Source organism: Odocoileus virginianus, unplaced genomic scaffold (genome assembly GCF_023699985.2).
Source record: "Odocoileus virginianus isolate 20LAN1187 ecotype Illinois unplaced genomic scaffold, Ovbor_1.2 Unplaced_Contig_8, whole genome shotgun sequence".
NCBI classification, from domain to species: domain Eukaryota; kingdom Metazoa; phylum Chordata; class Mammalia; order Artiodactyla; family Cervidae; genus Odocoileus; species Odocoileus virginianus.
This window is the reverse complement of record NW_027224325.1, coordinates 222,751-242,011: the sequence shown is the minus strand read 5'-3', so window position 1 is coordinate 242,011 and position 19,261 is coordinate 222,751. Positions and strand designations below refer to the sequence as shown.

The 19,261-nt window shown below is 37.8% G+C and overlaps 1 protein-coding gene and 1 non-coding gene across 3 annotated transcripts in view; both read right to left on the bottom strand.

The window, feature by feature from the left end:
* The window catches only part of DENND2C (DENN domain containing 2C), an 88,624-nt gene that overhangs the window by 2,899 nt on the left and 66,464 nt on the right, over positions 1 to 19,261 (bottom strand). The window contains exons 9-18 of one of the 2 annotated variants that reach the window (XM_020875855.2): positions 18,105 to 18,214; positions 16,436 to 16,505; positions 15,835 to 15,912; positions 15,103 to 15,243; positions 14,492 to 14,640; positions 13,849 to 14,026; positions 8,444 to 8,485; positions 7,208 to 7,313; positions 1,033 to 1,272; positions 702 to 788 (exon numbers count right to left, since the gene is read on the bottom strand). In XM_020875855.2, coding sequence (XP_020731514.2) covers positions 702 to 788; positions 1,033 to 1,272; positions 7,208 to 7,313; positions 8,444 to 8,485; positions 13,849 to 14,026; positions 14,492 to 14,640; positions 15,103 to 15,243; positions 15,835 to 15,912; positions 16,436 to 16,505; positions 18,105 to 18,214 — 1,201 coding nt within the window. The remainder of the gene's footprint in view (positions 1 to 701; positions 789 to 1,032; positions 1,273 to 7,207; positions 7,314 to 8,443; positions 8,486 to 13,848; positions 14,027 to 14,491; positions 14,641 to 15,102; positions 15,244 to 15,834; positions 15,913 to 16,435; positions 16,506 to 18,104; positions 18,215 to 19,261) is intronic. The other variant, XM_020875857.2, reaches the window with a different exon arrangement.
* Positions 148 to 256, bottom strand: LOC139033913 (U6 spliceosomal RNA). The gene has a single exon (XR_011486400.1). It is a non-coding gene; the product is annotated as a U6 spliceosomal RNA (small nuclear RNA).

Here is a 19,261-nt window from a genome sequence, read left to right as displayed (position 1 = left end):
TCCCACAGAGTCCAAAAGTCTGTTCTGTACATCTGTGTCTCTTTTTCTGTTTTGCATATAGGGTTATCATTACCATCTTTCTAAATTTCCATATATATGTGTTAGTATGCTGTAATGTTCTTTATCTTTCTGGCTTACTTCACTCTGAAAAATATGGAACACTTCACGAATTTGCGTGTCATCCTTGTGCAGGGGCCATGCTAATCTTTTCTGTATCGTTCCCAATTTTTAGTATATGTGCTGCCGAAGTGAGCACTGAACCAGGTATTTTTAACCTGGAGTGCATGGATGGGCTTCAAGGGGGTCCATGAACACCCTAAAAGTATATGCAAAATGTGTTTATATGCTCCAAGGGTATTCTGCTGGAAAAAGGTGCAGTTTTTAATAAGATTCTCCATGGGATATGGCCTAGAAAAGATGAATAACTATGATATGCAAAATTCTTATATCATGAAGAAGCGTCATCTGATGAAAACAGTCCCATGGAAAACTCTGATGGAGAATCCTAACCTCTGAGAGTCTTGTCATTCTCCAAACACTGTGGAAATAGGGGTCATGATTTCTGGTCACTGTATGTGAGGTTATGTTGTTGATGTGATGGTAAAGCTTTTGTGATGAGGCATGCTTACACAAAAGTTTGTTATCTTGTTATTTTTTTAACTATGGTTATCTAATAATGATAGGAAAACACAGCAACTTACCAAGACTTCGCAAAATTCTATTCACTCCACTGGGCTCAGACTCAGGAATTGTTTCCAAATACTGGAGGGCCCTGACCTCAAACAAACCTACAAAGAAAACTCATGCTGTTCAAACTGTCATACACTCAAGACTGAAAATCAACTGAATAAAACTCTATACTCATTACCAATGTACTTCCAGAGCTAAAACAATATCACAAAATAAATTTTTTCCCATAATAAACAACTGATCGTGAGTCCTTGTAGCCTTATATTATTTTTTGTTTATATTATTTTCAAATCTTTCAAATGCTCACTAAATACAGAGGGAGACCTTTATGATGAAACTGACCTTTCACCCCACTTTTCCGAAGCTCTCGGTCCTGGATGAATCCTGCAAACATCTGAGTTTCCATGAAGAGATCCAGGAAGTGGCGTACACTTCGGGAGGTGTGAGATTTACGAAATGGCTCCCTTTGGAATACACGCTCCCCACGCTCAGTGACAGTCATGCTCAAAGAATAATGTCCCACCAGCTCCACAAAAAACCTGACAAATGCTTCGGACACCAGAGAGTTGAGTGTCACATCTTCTACAAAATGAAAGAAAAAAGAAAGAGGAAAAAAAAAAAATCCCCTAAGTTTTGTGTTTATAGGGACACTGGCTCTGGTTATAAAAGTGACACTTAGGGAATCATAGATTAAAAGTCAGAGAATAAATGTAGGAATCCTCTTTCTCAGCTTTCTTGCCCTCTTCATGCCTGAAAAATAGCAAATGGCTTATATCCTTACCTTCACTGTTTTCCCACACATACTGCAGTCTGCACATCTGTAATTCCCCTGGAACTGCTCTTGCAAAGACCACCAGTGAGAACCAGCTGAGTTTAATCTACTCTTCAGTTTTTATCCTGCACTTGTGCTGCCCTCATCCTCATTCCTTCTGTCTCCCACAATTTGATGCTCTTCCTGATTCCGCTCCTGCCTTTATGACCAAACATTTGTTTTACTCTTGACTCTTCTTCCTCTTCCTGGGATTGGTCTTTGGACCCCTTCTCTTCAACATTCCTTTCCTTAGAGAGCTAACTGGCATGGAGAGAGAGCTGACCTTCTTTGTCAGTAATTCTCAACCTCAGATCTCCAGTCCTGATATTTCACAAAAATTCACCTTCCACACTTTCAGGCTACATATTAGGTGATCATCAACTGGCTGTCCCATTAGTATTTATATTCCTTTTGTCTAAAAGTCACCATCTAGGGAATTAATGGCAGTCTATCGGTCAGGACTCTGTGCTCTCATTGCCCAGGGCATGGGTTTGATCCCTGGTCTGGGAACTAAGACACTACAAGTCGCATGGCTCAGCCAAAAAAAAAAAGTCACCATCTCAGGTCCTTTCAGGAAACTGGTAGACTATGAATCACATAAATAAACAATGCATGTCAAAACCAAATTCATTATATTTCTCCACCAAATCAGTTTCTCACTCAACTTTCTCATTTCATATTGTATCATGATTATTCCATAATAAATAATAATTTAATGAGTGGTTTTACAAATGCAGTAATAATCAGTGAGGCAGACGTATCATTTCCCTTTTACAGCTGAGGAAAATCAAGCTCAAATCAAAGACATTCTCAGGTCACCTCACCCAGTACCAGAGAGAAGCTGCAGGACTGCCAAGTCGGGCGACTCCACCGCTGTAATCTAGCACAATGGGTTGCCTCCCAGGTTCCAGGCTCAAACCCCAGGATCAACTTAGACTCCTCCTTTTCCCTCTCACATCAAAACAGTATTGTTTTCCCCTCACAGCGTCTCTTGCTCTTTCCCATGGGCTGACTGGGAATCTGGGACTGAGGTTTAATCAGGTTTCTACCATGAAACAGCTGTATAATAGTGGGCGACTTGTTTTACTTCTCACGGCCTCTCTCTCTGTATCTGCGCAATGAGGAGGCTGACAGGCAGTTTCTAAGGTCTCTCCGAGCACTACGTCTTTCTAAGGTTTTATTTTACACTGGAGTGCAGCCCATCAGCACCGCTGTGAGTTTTAGAGCACAGCAAAGCGCCTCAGCCATACCTGAGTGTGTATCCATTCTCCCCCGAACCCGTCTCTTGACATTACATTTTTAAGTTTTTTTAAGTTATTTATTTATTTGGCTGTGGTGGGTCTTAGTTGTGGCATGTGCGATGTAGTTCCCTGACCAGAGGCTGAACCCGGGCCCCCTCTATTGGGAGCTCGGAGTCTTAGCCTTGGGACTACCAGGGAAGTCCTTAGGTTTTTTTTCTAATCTAGATTTCCATTATATTTTGTTCAACAGACTTTCTTCTCATCTGTTTTTTTTTTCTGCAACTGAGAATCCATCACTGCTTTTATGGTCAACACGTTTGCCCCACTCTCTCATCCCTTCCAGTTATTGTCCCATCCCTCCTCCAGTTTACAGCAAAAAATTTCTTGAAGATTTGGTTATACTGAGGGAGTCCCTGTGGCCCAGCAGTAAAGAATCGCCTGCCAATGCAGGAGACCCGGGTTCAGTCCCTCGGTTGGGACAATCTCCTGGAGAAGGAAATGGCAACCCACTCCAGTATTCTTGCCTGGAGAATCCCCACGGACAGAGGAGCCTGGTGGGCTATAGTCCATAGGGTCACAAAGAGTAGGACACGGCTTAGCGACTATACCACCCACTTTCTTACACCTAATTCCCCTTCTTTTAAAAATTATGCTTTTCAATACCTTATCTCCCATTCTTTGTTTCTCTTTTAATGTATATACATCATACATTCTTTTACATGCATGAATATTTCATAAGCCCAGAAGTAAAATTACCACACAAATGCCCACCATCAAGCTTAGAACAGAACATCACGTGAATCTCTGAAGTTCTCTGTGTGATGCCCTCTCAGTGGTGTTCTTCCCCTACTTTCCAATAGAGGGTGACTGTCATTTGGAATTTTGGTATTTCATTTACTTTACATACTCTTACTACACACATGCAACCCCAACTACATTATTGTTAGGTTCTCTATGTCTTTGGACATTATATAAAACATATTCTACTGAAACTTATTATTTTATTCAGTGTGTGTGTATGTTTAAACTAATCTTTTTTAAATTTTTTTTATTTTTGGCTGGGCTGGGTTTTCGTTTCTCTAGTTGCATGAGTGGGGGCTACTCTCTAGTTGCGGTGTGTGGGCTTCTCTTACTGCAGAGAGCAGGCTCTAGGGTGTGCAGTCTTCAGTAGTTGTGGCCCACAGGTTTAGCTGATCCACAGCTTGTGGAATCTTCTGGGACCAGGGATCGAACCGGTGTCCCTGCATTGGCAGGCAGACTCAACCACTGGGAAGTCCTCAGTGTGTGTTTTTAAGATTCATTTTTAATGCTATATTCTCTTGTCAGTGGACATTTAGGTTGTTTTTAGTTTTTGCTATCACATACAATACCACTACAAAAATTACTGTACTTGTTTCCTTGTTATCATGTGCAAGAGCTCTCTTTTGTATATATTTAAAATGGAATTGTTGGGTTGTAGGATATATACACCCTTAACATTATTAGATGATGCCAAATTGTTTTTCAAAGGTACTGAACTAATTTAAACATTCTTATCAATACTTGATATTGTCAGACTTTAAAAATTTTTACCAATAAGATAGATATAAAATGGTATCTCAGCGTGGTTTTAATTTACATTTTCTTGATTTTGATGAGGTTGTGTATCTTTTCATATATTTGTTGGCCTTTCATGTTTCCTCTTCTATGAAATGATTGTTCATATCTTTCCCCCATTTTTCTCTTGGGTTGATCATCTTTTTACTTTTAAATTGGAGGAATTTTTAAAAAACTAAAGTCTAGATACTCTTCCTTTGTTAGTTATATTTGTTGAAAATGTCTTCATTTAGTTTGCATCTTGTTTTTTATTCCTTTTCCATGGTGGCCCTTGATGAACAGAAAATTTTAAAATTTAACATAGTCAGGGACTTTCCTGGGTGGTCCAGTGGCTAAGACTCCATGTTCCCAATGCAGGGGGCCTGAGTTTGATCCCAGGTCCAGTAACTGGAACCCAACAGGCGGCTGCAACTAAAAAAGACCTCATATGCCACAAAAAAATGTGCTACAACTAAAAAGAAAAAAAAATCCCACATGCTGCAACTAAAGACCCAATGCAGCCAAATAAATAAATAGTCAATATTTTTTAAATTAGCAGAGTCAAATTAACCAATCTCACCCTTTATAGTCTGTGCTCTTTGTGCCACATTTCAGAAATCCATTACTGTCCCCAAACATAAAATATTCTTTATCATTTTCTAAACATTTTTAATATTTTACTTGTAACATTTAAGTCTTTAATTTATCAGAATTAATTCTGTGTATAACATGGAGTACAGATCCATCTCTGTTTCTTTTCATGTGGAACACCAGCTGCCCTAGAATTGTTTATTGAATGGATCATTCTTCTCCCACTGCTATTCAGTGCTGGTGCTGACAGACAAATCAAGTTTCCTTAGGCATGTGCATTCTCTATTCTTCCCATTTTTATTGCTCTATTTGCTTATTTCTGAACCCAAACCAAGTAATGTCAATTACTGTGATCTTATAATTAATCTTGATGTTCTGTAGGGCAAGTTTGTCAATCTTGTTCTTTTTTAGGAGTGTCTTAGCTATTCTTGGCCTTTTGCACTTCCACTAAAATTTTAGAAAAAGATGAAGGTCATTCTAGTTTTCTCTTGAACTTTCCTGTGTCTCACTTTCTTCCCACCATTTCATTGAATCTGCTGTTACCAAGGTCTCCAGAGTCCTTCCCATTGTAAAATCCACTGGTCAGTTCTCAGTTTTCATATTATTGGCCTCTTTGCAGCATTAAATGTAACTGTTTACTCTTTCCTTCATGGAACACTTTCTTCACTCAGCTTCTGCAATCCATACTCCTGTGTTTCCACCTACTTCACTAGCTGCTCCTTTTAGTCTCCTTTGCTGGATTCTTTTCTTCCCAACTGCCAAAAGTTGTAAATTCAAGCACATCGTTCCCAACCAGGGCTCAATCCTTAAATCGTTTAAATTTTCTACTTATACTCACTCTATTGGGTTATCTCATCTGGTTTCTCAGCTTTAAAATAGCAATGTAAGTCTCTAGTCTAAATCTTTCCTCTGAATCTCAAATTCTTGTATATAAATGCCTACTTGATATCTCCAGCTGAATGTCTGCCAGATATTAGGTAGGTATCCAACAGGTAGCTAAAGGGGCTTCCCTGATAGCTTAGTTGGTAAAGAATCCACCTGCAATGCAGGAGACCCTGGTTTGATTCCTGGGTCGGGAAGATCTGCTGGAGAAGGGATAGGCTACCTGTTCCAGTATTCTTGGGCTTCCCTTGTGGCTCAGCTGGTAAAGAATCTGCCTACAATGCGGGAGACCTGGGTTGGATCCCTGGGTTGGGAAGATGAAACTGTTAAGAGAATGATATAAATCTCTCTGAAATTATGGGCTTCTCTGACAGCTCAGTTGGTAAAAAATCTGCCTGCAATAAAGGAGACCCCGGTTCAATCTGTTCAACTCCTGGGTCAGGATGATCTGCTGAAGGAGAGATAGGCTATCTTCTCTAATATTCTCTAATATTCTTGGGCTTGCCTTGTGGCTCAGCTGGTAAAGAATCCGCTTGAAACACGGGAGACCTGGGTTCGATCCCTGGGTTGGGAAGATCCCCTGGAGAAGGGAAAGACTATCCAATCCAGTATTCCGTCCCGAAAAATTCCATGGACTATACAGTCCATGGGGTTGCAAAGAATTAGACACAACTGGGCGACTTTCAGGTATCTCAAACAATGTTCAAAACTGAACTTTTAGTTACTCCTTTAAACTTGCTCCTTCTCTAACAGCCTTTGAGTTCTCATCTGTAAAATGGGGATTAAATAATAACACCTGCTTCATACAGATATTATGAGGATCAAATAAGATGTATGCTAAGTGCTTAAAACAATGCTTGGCATACAGTAAGCCACCCAATAAATATTATTCATCTTTTCATTCAACAAATACTTACTGAGTACCTATTTAGTGAAATAGATTGGAAAGTATTGGAAATACTAAACAAACTGGAAGTTCAAAGCATTGGGAATAGAAAACAAATAGACAGTCACTGTTCTCATAGAACTTACATTCTAGCACATCAGATGGTGATGAAGGCCATGGAGAAAAATTAGGTCAGGAAGGAGGACAAGAAGTGCTAAGGGAATGGGAACAATTTTAAACAGGACAGTCAGGAAAAGCCTCACTAAGAAAGTGACATTTGAGCATGGACCTACAAGAACAAAGAGCAGGAGCCATGTGCTTAAGAGAACAGCATTCCATACATGGAACTGAGCAAGTGCCAAAGTCCTGAAATAGAAGGGGACTTGGCACATCGAGGGTGAGCAAGGAAGCTGACTATCAGCTTATGAAGGCACAGGCAATCTCATACTATTTTTGTATATGCTTTGGCAGGATGCTGGGCATTTGGTTTTTACTGTCCTGACCTTAAACTCTCAGCCACTTGTCTCATACCTTGTGAAAAATTCTGCTCCTGAGCCAATATTTCATTTCGTTCTTCCAAAATCTGTATCAGGGCAGCTTGTAGTTTAGGTGGTAGAATTTCATCTTCATCAGATACCTTAAGAGAAGAAAATTGAGATTTTCATGAGCTTTGAGAGAGAAAGTCTCAAACTTAGGGCCCTATTAAAGTCCCCCAAGTTCCACAGGTGGCTTTGTATGTATTTCGGCTAAAAAGAGTCTGTCTGAAGCTTCCTTCCCTACATTGAACAGGATCCATGATGTTTATGGTTAGTCGCTCAGTGGTGTCCGACTCTTTATGACCCTGTGGGCTGTAGCCTGCTAGGCTCCTCTATCCATGGGATTCTCCAGGCAAGAATACTACAGTAGGTAGCCATTCCCTTCTCCAGGGGATCTTCCCGACCCAGGGATTGAACCCTGGTCTCCTGCACTGCAGGCAGATTCTTTACCATCTGAGCCACCAGGGAACATCTTAATTAAATTTAAGAAAAATAAATATGTCTTATAAGACTCTTTGGAAGTTTCCATACCAAAGAGTTCTCATCTCCAAGTCTTATGATATATTACAAAGATCATTCCCAAATAAATGGTGCTTCAAATGTGATGAGCTGATTGATTACGAAAAAAGAAAGTCTCTGGAAACATTCTTTTCACCCTGTGTTCAGTGCTCAAAAACCTATATACAGGTTACATACAGAGGGTTGCTCTAAGGCTTTTCTAATTCTCCTCTTCACTATCCAGAATAAGTGACCATTTCTTTTTCGCCCCTACTGTATCTTATGCAAATTTCAAATATATATCATTTCTAAAACTTTATGGCTATATCTACTCCCTCTCCCCCTTTAAACTGTAAGGCCTGAGGGATCAAGCTGAGTGTCTTACTCATCTTTAGTTTCTGACTGACTAGAAGAATATCCAGAAATAATTGGTGTTGAATGCTTGTTAAATTTAATTAAATTAGAGGCCTATACATCAACCCATAAGACTTGAAGGGAGGGTTACCTCTTTTGAGAATGACATTTAATCTGTTTCCTCCTTCCTTAAATTGAGACAGACAGCTATGAACCCAAGACAAATTTTTCAGGTCAATCTTGTATGATTGGCCAGTGTCAAGTCAAGTGTGTGTGTAGGAACTATAGGTCTTGCCTGAGTCACCTTCTCTAAGTACTTTCACATATTTTCTGGCCAATTATCCCCAAACATTATGTAATCATCTCCTTTGTCACTCACCTCCTGTAAAAACTTGTCTGCACAGAGATCAACTATCAGCACCTATGGAATAAAGGAGCCAGACAAGTTAAACCTGAGACATTCAGAGAGAAATACATTAGGCATTGTTAGATCAGGAATAATGCTTTGATTCTTTCATGCAATGGGAATAGTTTTAAATAAACTTAAAGGGTTTTTTGGTTTTGTTTTTAATTGAAATATAACTGACTTAAATATTATAATAGTTTCCAGCATATAAAGTGATTGGATATTGTTATGCATTAACTTAAAGTTTTAGCCCATTTAAAAGCTAACTCATCAACACTAGTAAAAAATATTTCAAGTTAAAAAAAAAATGATGGTGGCACACCTAGAGATTAAAAGAGACTAAAAAAACCACACCAACCAAATACAGTGCATAGACTTTATTTGGGACCTAATTCAAGCTGTTAAAAATTTATGAAATAATTAGAGATCTGAATATTGAATTTTTCTGATATTAAGAAACTGTTATTAAATTTTTTAGGTATGATAATGGTATTGTGATTATGTTGAAATGATCTTAGGCTTAGAGATTTATATTATAATATTTAGAATTATGAAATAACATCAGGATATGCTTCAAAATATTATGGGAGAGAGGCAGTACAATTAGCCTAAACTTTATAAGTATTTAAGGAGGGTAATTAATTTTACTTTTTTCATTTTTACATATGTTTAAAATTTCCATAGTAACAAGTTAAAAAATAAGTTAATACCCAAATTAGAAATGTTTCTATACACTAACAATAAAGCATCTGAAAAATAAATTAAGAAAACAACTTCATCTTCAACTACATCAAAAAGAATAAAATACCTAGGAATAAATTTAAACAAGGAGGTAAAAGATATCGATGCTGAAAACTATAAGATACTGGTAAGAGGAACTGAACAATACACAAATAAATGGAAAGATATTCTGTGCTCATGGAGTGGAAGAATCAATATTGTTAAAAAGTTTGTACTACCCAAAGCAATCTACAGAGTCAATGCAATCGCTAGCAAAATTCCAGTGGCAATTTTCACAGAAACAGAACAATTCTAAAATTTCTGTGGAACCACAAAAGACTCCAAATAGCCAAAGCAATCTTATGAAAGAAGAATAAAGGTAGAGGCCATCATACTTTCTCATTTCAAACTATATTACAAAGCTGTAGGAATCAAAACAGTGTAGTACTAGTATAAATCAGACACATAGCTTCATGGAACAGAAAACACGGTTCAAAAATAAACCTCACAAATAGCCGACTAGCTTTTGACAATGGAGCCAAGAATACACAACAGGGAAAGGACAATCTCTTCAATAAATGGTTATAGGAAAATTAGCGGCATGCCAAAAAATAAAATTGGATCCCTATCTTACACCAAACATAAAATCAACTCAAAATGAATTAATGACTTAAACATAAGACCTGAAATCATGAAACTCGTAGAAAACACAGTGGGGTAGCATCTTTACATTGGTCTTGGCAATGATTTTTTGGATTTGACACCAAAAGCAAAGGTAACAAAAGCAAAAATAAACAAGTGGGACTACATCAAACTAAAAAGCTTCTGCACAGCAAAGGAAACCATCAGAAATAAAAAGAAAACCTACAGAATGGGAGAAAATATGAAAATCATATACTGGATAAGGGGTTAATATCCAAAACAGATAAAGAACTCATACAACTCAACAGCCAAAAAAATAAACCCCAAAGAATCCAATTTAAGAACAGGTGGAGGAAAGAAAAACAAAAAATAGGCAGAGGAATTGAATAGACATTATTCCAAAGAAGGCATGCAGATGACTAATAAACATATGAAAAGGTACTCCACATCAAAGAAATGCAGACCAAAAAACCATAATGTGATATTATCACCTGTTAGAATGATTATTAATAAAAGACAAGAGATAACAGATACTGGCAAGAATGTAGAGAAAAGGAAACTATTGTGTACTCTTTATGGAAATGTAAATTGGTTCTGCCACTCTGGAAATATTAAGGAGGTTCCTCAAAAAATTAAAAATAGAACCAGTGCATAATTTAGCAATGCCACTTCTGGGCATGTATCCACAGTCACTATTTTGAAGAATAGCTGCACCCCCATGTTCACTGCAGCATTATTTACAACAGCCATAACAATGAAACAACCTAACTGTCCATTAACAGATGACTAGATAAAGATGTGGTACATATATACAATGGAATATTATTCAGGTATAAAAAGAAGGAAATCCTGCCAGTTGTAATAATATGGATGCTAAGTGAAATAAGTCAAGCAGAGAAAGACAAATACCATATGATCTCACTTACATGTGGAATCTAAAACAACCGAATTCATAGATACATAGAACAGATTGATGGTTGCCAGAGATGGGTTGGAAGATTGATAAAATGGGTGTAGGGAATCAAAAGGCACGAATTTCCAGTTACAAGGTAAGTAAGTGCTGGATATGTAATGTACAGCATGGTGACTATAGTTAACAATACTATATTGTATATTTGAAACTTGCTAAGAAACCATCTTAAAAGTTGTTATCACAAGAAAAAATTTTTTCTAACTATGTTAGGTGATGGATATTAACTAAACTTACTGTGGTAATCATTTTGAAATATATGCATGCATGCGTGTGTACTAAGTTGTTTCAGTCATGTCTATTTGTGACCCTATGGATTGTAGCCTGCAAGGCTCCTCTGTCCATGGGATTCTCCAGGCAAGAATACTGGAATGGATTGCCACTTCCTCCTCCAAGGGATTATTCCCACCCAGGGATCAAACCATGTCTCTTATGCCTACTGCATTGGTAGGTGGGTTCTTTATCACTAGTGTCACCGAGGAAGCCCTCAAATAAATGCAGGTATCATATCATTATGCTGTACACTGAAACTAATACAGTGTTATATGTAAATCACTTCTCAATAAAATTGGAGGGGGGAGGTTAACCCATCAGTGTAATAGACAAAGAGTTTTTTCAATAAGTGGTACTGGGATAGTAGGCTATCCATATTTTAAAAATGAAATGATCCCTACCTCCTTTCTTTTTTTTTTTTAATTTGGTCACATGCGCAGCTTGCGAGATCCCCAACCAGGGACTGAACCGACATCCTCAGCAGTGAAAGTGCTGAGTCCTAACACAGACTGCCAGGAAATTCCCCCTACCTCCTATTATATATAAAAAAATAAAATAAAAAACCAATCTCCAGGCTTAAGAGCCAAAAATTAAAGGCATAATAATAAAGCTTCCAGGAGCTAACAGAGGAGACTATTTCCATGAAGCTAATATTAAGAAAAACTTAAGCAGTTCACACACACACACACAAACACTAACCATAGGGGAAAAAAAAAAAGATTGACAATTCTGGCCACATTAAAATTAAGAACATTTCCATATTTAAAAAAAATATTTTTGGAGAATGAAAAGGCAAACCACAAAGGAGTTCACATTCAGAGTATGAAAAGGCCTCTTACAAATCAGTGAAAGTAAATAATTCAGTAGAAGGATAGCCTATCAATTTTACAAAAGATGACACTCAAATGGCTGATAAACATATAGAAAGATGCTCACCCTCAACCACAATCAAGGAATACTAATAAAACCAAAATAAAATACAACTATCTGATAAGCTAAATGATATGAAGTGAACACAACAAGGGCTGAAAAGGATATGGAGCAACAGGAACTCTCATCCACTGCTGGAGGAAGCTTAACTTGGCACAACTACTTTGGAAAAGCTTGACTTTACTTACTAAAGTTGAAAAGCTAAATGATATGAAGTGAACACAACAAGGGCTGAAAAGGATATGGAGAAACAGGAACTCTCATCCACTGCTGGAGGAAGCTTAACTTGGCACAACTACTTTGGAAAAGCTTGACTTTACTTACTAAAGTTGAAGATATGTTTGCTCTATGACCCAGCAATTCCATTTCCAAATATTTGCCCATAAAACTGCATGCACATATGTACCAAGGGTCATGAACAAGAATATTTATAGCAGCATTATTAATAATAACCCCAAACTGGAAACAACGCAAATGTCCATCAACTATGGAATGGATGAGAACATTGCAGTACATTTACACAATGGATTACTATACACAATCAGAATGATCAAACTACTGATAAACTCATCAACATGGGTGAATCTTAAAGATATAATGTTGCTTGAAAGAAGCCAGACTAAGAAAAAAAAGAAAAGAAAAATATTGCTGTATGAATCCATTTATATCAAGCTTAAAACCAGGCAAAACTGAACTATATTGTCTAGGGATACATGCCTAGGATGTTAAGTTATAAAGAAAAACAAGAAAATGAGCATCAAAAAAGTCAAGATAATAGTTAGCTTTTGCAAGGAGTGGGGAAGAGAACAGTGATTTGAGGAAAGCATGATGGGGGACTTCCCTGGCAGTCCAGGGGTTAAGATGCTGAGCTCCCAATGCAGGGGCAGAGGTTTGATCCCTGGTCAGGGAACTAAGATCCTACATGCCACACAGTGTGGCCAAACAATAAGTCAGAATAATTTTTTAAAAATTTAAGAAAAACACCAATACAGTATACTAACGCATATATATGGAATTTAGAAAGATGGCAACGATAACCCTATATGCGAGACAGCAAAAGAGACACAGATGTAAAGAACAGTCTTTTAGACTCTGTGGGAGAGGGCGAGGGTGGGATGATTTGAGAGAATGGCACTGAAATATGTATATTATCATATGTGAAACGGATCACCAGTCCAGGTTCGATGCATGAGAGGGTGCTTGAGGCTGGTGCACTGGGATGACCCAGAGGGATGGGATGGGGAGGGAGATGGGAGCGGGGTTCAGGATGGGGAACACATGTAAATCCATGGCTGATTCATGTCAGTGTATGGTAAAACCACTACAATATTGTAAAGTAATTAGCCTCCAATTAAAATAAATAAATTTATATTAAAAAAAATTTTAAAGCAAGAAAAAGAAGACATGATGAGGACTTTGTTTCCATGGCTGTAATGTCTCTATTCTATTCCAGTGTTGGTTACCATTAGCATTCACTTTGTGATAATTAACTGAGCTGTACATTTTGTTTTGGGAACTTATCTGTATGTGTGTTATATTTGAAAGAATTTAAAAATTAACCCAGAGTAGTTTATTGTATGATTTTTTTTTTTTAAAGACCTATTCTTCAGAATAACACAAGAATTAGCACATGGTTCAATGCTGTAAATAAGATATAACTTCAGATTCATGTGTACTATAGTATTTTACTCATTTTAATAAGCAGATACAAAAATATGATAGCATAACAATAAGAAGTACATGCTATTATTAATTAATGACATATCCATCACTGTTAAAAATCACTTGTTTTCATTTGCCAGTGAGCCAATCTTTTTCACAGGTACTAATTCTCCCATATTACCTCTTCGATGGGTAGGTCCTGGAGCTGTGGTAAGGAGCAAGACAAGATTCCAATAAGGAATGGAGTAGGTGAGCATACAATGTCAATCATAGATGCTGGCAGGACTGGGATGTAGGTATGCTGCCAGGTGAATGGATACAGTGTGGCAACCACGGCATGACCACATTTTGACAGGGTGCTAGCCAGAGGAGAAAGCAAACTGGTGTCACATAAACAGCAACATATGGTGGGCATGTCAGATATGAAATTACAGGATTACAAACTGATACCAGTGATCGCAGATTAACAATTCTGTGATTACTCATTAACATCCTATTTAAATTTTTAACTTAATTTTCTGAAAATCGTTAATCTCAATCCAGATGTTTCCCACAATTTATATTGCTAAAAACTAGTGTATACTCAGAGAAGCAATACCAATTTTTAACAAGTTTCAACAGAACACATTTTGAAGGTAAATTAATTGCAACCCTCAAAAGAAACTGGTATAGCTGAACGCAAATAGCTTTTGGATTATTCATGTCGCTACAGCATTAAGTAATTGAGATCCTACCTAAACATTTTTTTTAATGTGGCCAAATTCTAAAACACTAAGAACAAGTAAAACCCCAGTCTGAAGTGACATATCTTACTTATTTCTCACCTTAGGCTGTTGGCGACAAAGATTATCCTCCGCTCCAAGAGGAGAGAGGCACAGACTCGAATGAGATGGCACACACTGAGGCACTTAAAGAGACACTCAAAATCAACATGTTCCAGTCGCGAGTCCAGTGGCCGGCACAGTTCAATGGACTGAAATGCAAACATTTCAATCAGGGGAGCTGAGGTGGGAAAAGATCCCTAATGACAATACTAATGGAGCCTGTCACTCTTTTACAGATTAAATTCAAGAGAGAGGGGCTGCTGCAGAGTTTGTGAATCAGCCTACACTGATCTCAAGACTTAATACTTTAGTTTCATGCCATAAATTTCTGGTGAAATCTTTCATCCCACCGGACAACATTTATCATATTGAAATTGACCTCATGCAGGTCAATTTATGAGTGGTTCGGTCTATGAATGGTAGAGAAACCTCTGGTTCTTGTGTCTAGGATCAACAATCTCACAGATGAACTGGATTCTCTAGTACTTCTGTGACTGAAACACACTCTGTGCAATTTATGAAAAGGAGAAAGGTTTCTATCAAGTAAGGTCCACTAGCATAAGGATTGCTTTTTGGCAGCTAGCGAGTCTCCTCAAAATTAACTAACTCACCCCATCTCCAGCCCCAGGGAGGTAGCTCTTCACTGTGATGGTGCGTCCAGGAGCTGGGAAAGGAGCTTCCATGACACTTCGCATGAAGGGGTAAACCAAAGCTGGAGACATTTCTCTTCTTTTCTCTACTTCGTCCAGAATCTATATACACAAAACGTATCTTTTTTTTTTTAATTAAGGACTCAGTTCAAAAACATAAAAGAATTCTATTAAAGGAACTGAAAAACTGGGTGCACAAACTTGAAAATAATACAATCACTAATTTTAAGACAGATAAGCTTCTGCCACCCTTAATAAAAGTTCATTAAAGGCCTCCTTTCTCTTGGAGTATCTTTAAATCTCTAAGAAGAGTTATTAAAATAAATCAATTTAATTTTAGAAAGCAGCCCCTTTTTATATCACCAAGGAAGGGGCAAAGAAGGTAACACAATAATATCCTGCAGTTCGGTGTCTGGGAAAGACATGAGACAAGATAAACTTCAGGCAAAGTTCCACTTTAAGCAGCAAGGTTTAGCAAACCAAAATGAGAATTACAGGGCAACATCATGTGGTTTAGAGATCTAAGTTTAAGCCTTCAAACCTGTAGTTGGAATCTACTAATGGAAAACCCTTTCTAAAGTAGAATGTTAAAAGTCTATGCCACTTAACATTGCTTAGTGAAGTCATCAGAAACAAAGACATACTCAGAGCTCAGAAAGGACACCACCTTTCATAGCACCCATTCCCACTCACCTTTGAAAAAAGGTTGAAGCAGCCTAGGCGACTGACCATGCAGTATACCTCAGGGAGTCGCTTTCCTTTGCCTTCTGGCTAAACAACAACAATAACAACAAAGCAAAAATTAAGTAACACAAGTCTTTACTAATTTGGACTATTAGTACCTCTTAATAGTCCTTAGTATAGAGTAGGAACCAAAGGTCTCATTCTCAATGAACACTGAAAGATGGAAAAATGCTAAAAAAAAAAAAAAGGTATGATTTATTCCAGCTTAATGAAGGCATCTAAGCAAGAAGAAAGTAACTCAGAGCTCCCTCGACTTGCTCACTGTACTCCATTCCTCAAACATAAGCAGACTGACTTCCGCTACAATGTCAGTGCTTTCACTATCTATTACAGACAAACAAATAAAATAAATCCATACCCCTTCTATTCTGAAACACTCTGTGGCTAACCTCCACCCTGCTCTTACTATTTAAAGCTGACACAGTTTCTTTGTAATACACAAATCAATGAGTAGTCCCCAGACTCATCTAGAGATTATGCTTCTGAAGTTCCTAGTCTGACTCTATTGTTTCTCGACCAAAGCTGCCTGGAGCACAAGTCTGGTACTTACCAACAGTTTCTTACAGTAACCAAACCACCGGCTCCCATCTTCACCAGTTAAGACAAAGGAGAAGGTTTCACTGAAAAAACAGTCAACAGTTTGAGATTCAAACAACTACTTATCACATTCCTTGGAACAAGCAATTAAAAAATTAGTGTCTAACAGCAGCCATTTTGTGATGTAAGAGGAAGCACTGATATTATATTTATTGCAAGTCATGTTCATCCTGAGGGAAAATTCTCAAATTCTCAAAGGTCCAGCCCTTGAGAACATCTTGCTTTGCACTGGAGTGAGAGAACAGGTATCGGATGAGCTGTTGAAGCCACTGCCTCCTGTCACTTTCTTATTTATCTGGTCAGCTATTAATCAAGTCTATTTTCCTTCTGTTGAATGTTCAGCTTAGCCAAACACATAGGTAAACTAAAAAGGATTTTAATAAGCTATTCTTTCTTTCCAAATTCTTCTACTTAGTTTTGAGAGGTCATATGGAACAGTGATAGACAAAAGATTATATCCTTAATATATAAAAATTAATAGGAAAATCGTCATCTCCTCATTAGAAACAGGCAAAAGATAAAATGCATAGGTAACTCACAAAATGAAGACCTAGAGAGGCCCAGGAAATAAATTCATTAACAATCAAAAGGAATTCAAATCTGAACAACATTATATACATATGCTTATATATGGCCAAGAATAAAGATTGGAAGGGAACATCTCAAAACACAGTGATTATCTCTGAGTAAACCAGAATGCCAGTGACTTGTAATTTTTGCTTTTTATTTACTCCTCTGTATTTTCCATATATTTTAGAATAAACACACATATCTCCTGGGGAGAGGGAAAAGGCAACCATGGAGCAGCCAGGTCCATATGAAAGAAGCTGCCTATGTGGTTAGCAGTGCAACTGAGAGCACAAAAGCATCAGGATTGATGGCTCAGAGATGACAGTGGTGATCAGGCTAAACTGGTTGTGAGAGGCAGCAGCTTAGTCTGGAGGCAACGCGGTGTGGAAGGGCACAGCCACTTAGGCAACAGCTGAGGCTGTCTTCCAGCAGGTCATCAGCATGTGATATGGTTCACATAATCATGCTTTTCAGCCTAAATACATGACCAGTAATTCCAGTTTTGAAAGAAGCAGTCATCTATTTACAAGCAGGATATGAGATGATGATGTCTTATTAATTGAAAATAGTAATTTCCTCTAGATACTGGGAAGAAATTTCTTGTAATTCCTTTCCAGTATACTTATACCTTCCAAACTCCAGCCTCCTTTTTGTACAAGTTTGATAGGGGAACATACAGTCTGGGCTATAGCTTTTTCTAACAATTTGAGGGAGATACAAGATGCTGACACTGCCGTGTTTTGTTTCTGTTTCTGAGTTAAATTCAGTATTTTTTTCCTTTTATGTCCACTTGGTGGCATTTATGATTGTATATAAACTGGAACTTTTTTTCCTGCAGAACTGGCAAATTGAAGAGACTTTCAAACTTGTTTTTCCGTTGACACTGTGCTTTTCTTTTGGGAGCCCCACATAGGAAATGTCCTAATCCTGTTTCTTCCTTCCCTACCACAGAGTATACATAGCTTCACTACTGGCTCTATCTGTTTCTCGAACATTCTGATTCTACTTTTGCAGTTTCAACAAACAGAAATCAGATAAAGTAGTCTATTTACCTCTTGAGTTCTGAGGTTGGCACCCAGTCTTCTGAATCAGGAAAACAAAATTTGGGGATAACTTTGAGCCTCTCTTCAGTGTCTCTGGATTGCTTAAAGCCATGATCACCCTGAAATAAAAAAAACATTGGAAGTGACTAATATTCTATGTAAGTAGAGTGTAGAAATAAAAAACTCAGCCTGTTCTCAGGAAAAGAGGTATCCAATAAGTCAAGGTAGTTATCTCAGAGTGGTTTTTGTGCAGTTTTATAAAACAGGAGGGCCAAGACTGTTAATCACTGAAAATTTCTAAGGAACAGTTTCTAAGTAAAAAGAATTCTGTTTTTATATAGAGAGGGTACTTGAGGAGATCCTATAATCTGATGTAAGAGAGAAATTATTGAAAACAGTTTCTTATCTAGAGAAAGAATCTTAGTTCAAGTATTCACATACTAGTCAGAATATTTTTGTGAATCATGGAATATAAAATAAATGAAAATCTATTTTATAATATATTGATAGCAAAAACCTAGTCAGCTCAAGATACTCCCTGATCAATAATCCAAGATGTTCTGAAAAGTCAGATGACTGTTACTTAGAAAAAATAGTATTTTTAGAATCCACTCCACATATAATCATTTCCCTTAGCATGTAATCTTTGCTACCTAATTATGGGTTTGCGACTTCCTGTAAAATTCTAGCATGGAAGACCCTTTTGTGTAAGTTTGGTATTATACTTTAAAGAATAGTCTAAATCCAGTTAAGTCAAAAGACATTTAAAAATTAGTACAAAAATAAGCAGATAATTCTAATTACCATATTGCCTTCATGTAACTAATATCAATGACCTATCTTTTAATTTCTAAAACAAAACAGGGTTTTTGATTTTGTATTCAGAGGCATGCTCCCTCAGGCACGAGGATCTTGGGGATAAGTGTGGACATTCACAGGTGCTCAGGGCCCCTGGCCCACAGTCTGGTGCACAACTGACCCACCAGCTGCAGGGTTTCCCCTCGGGCCAGGCGCAGGACTCAAACCCTGTGTCCTAACTAGCGGGGGAGAAGTTGAGCCGGGGTAACTCCCTTACCATGAGCCCGCCACTCCAACCCATAGCAGCTGGGCAACCCTCAAGGGGCTGTAGCCTCCACACAGGCACATGCTCAGTACTTGGATTGGGG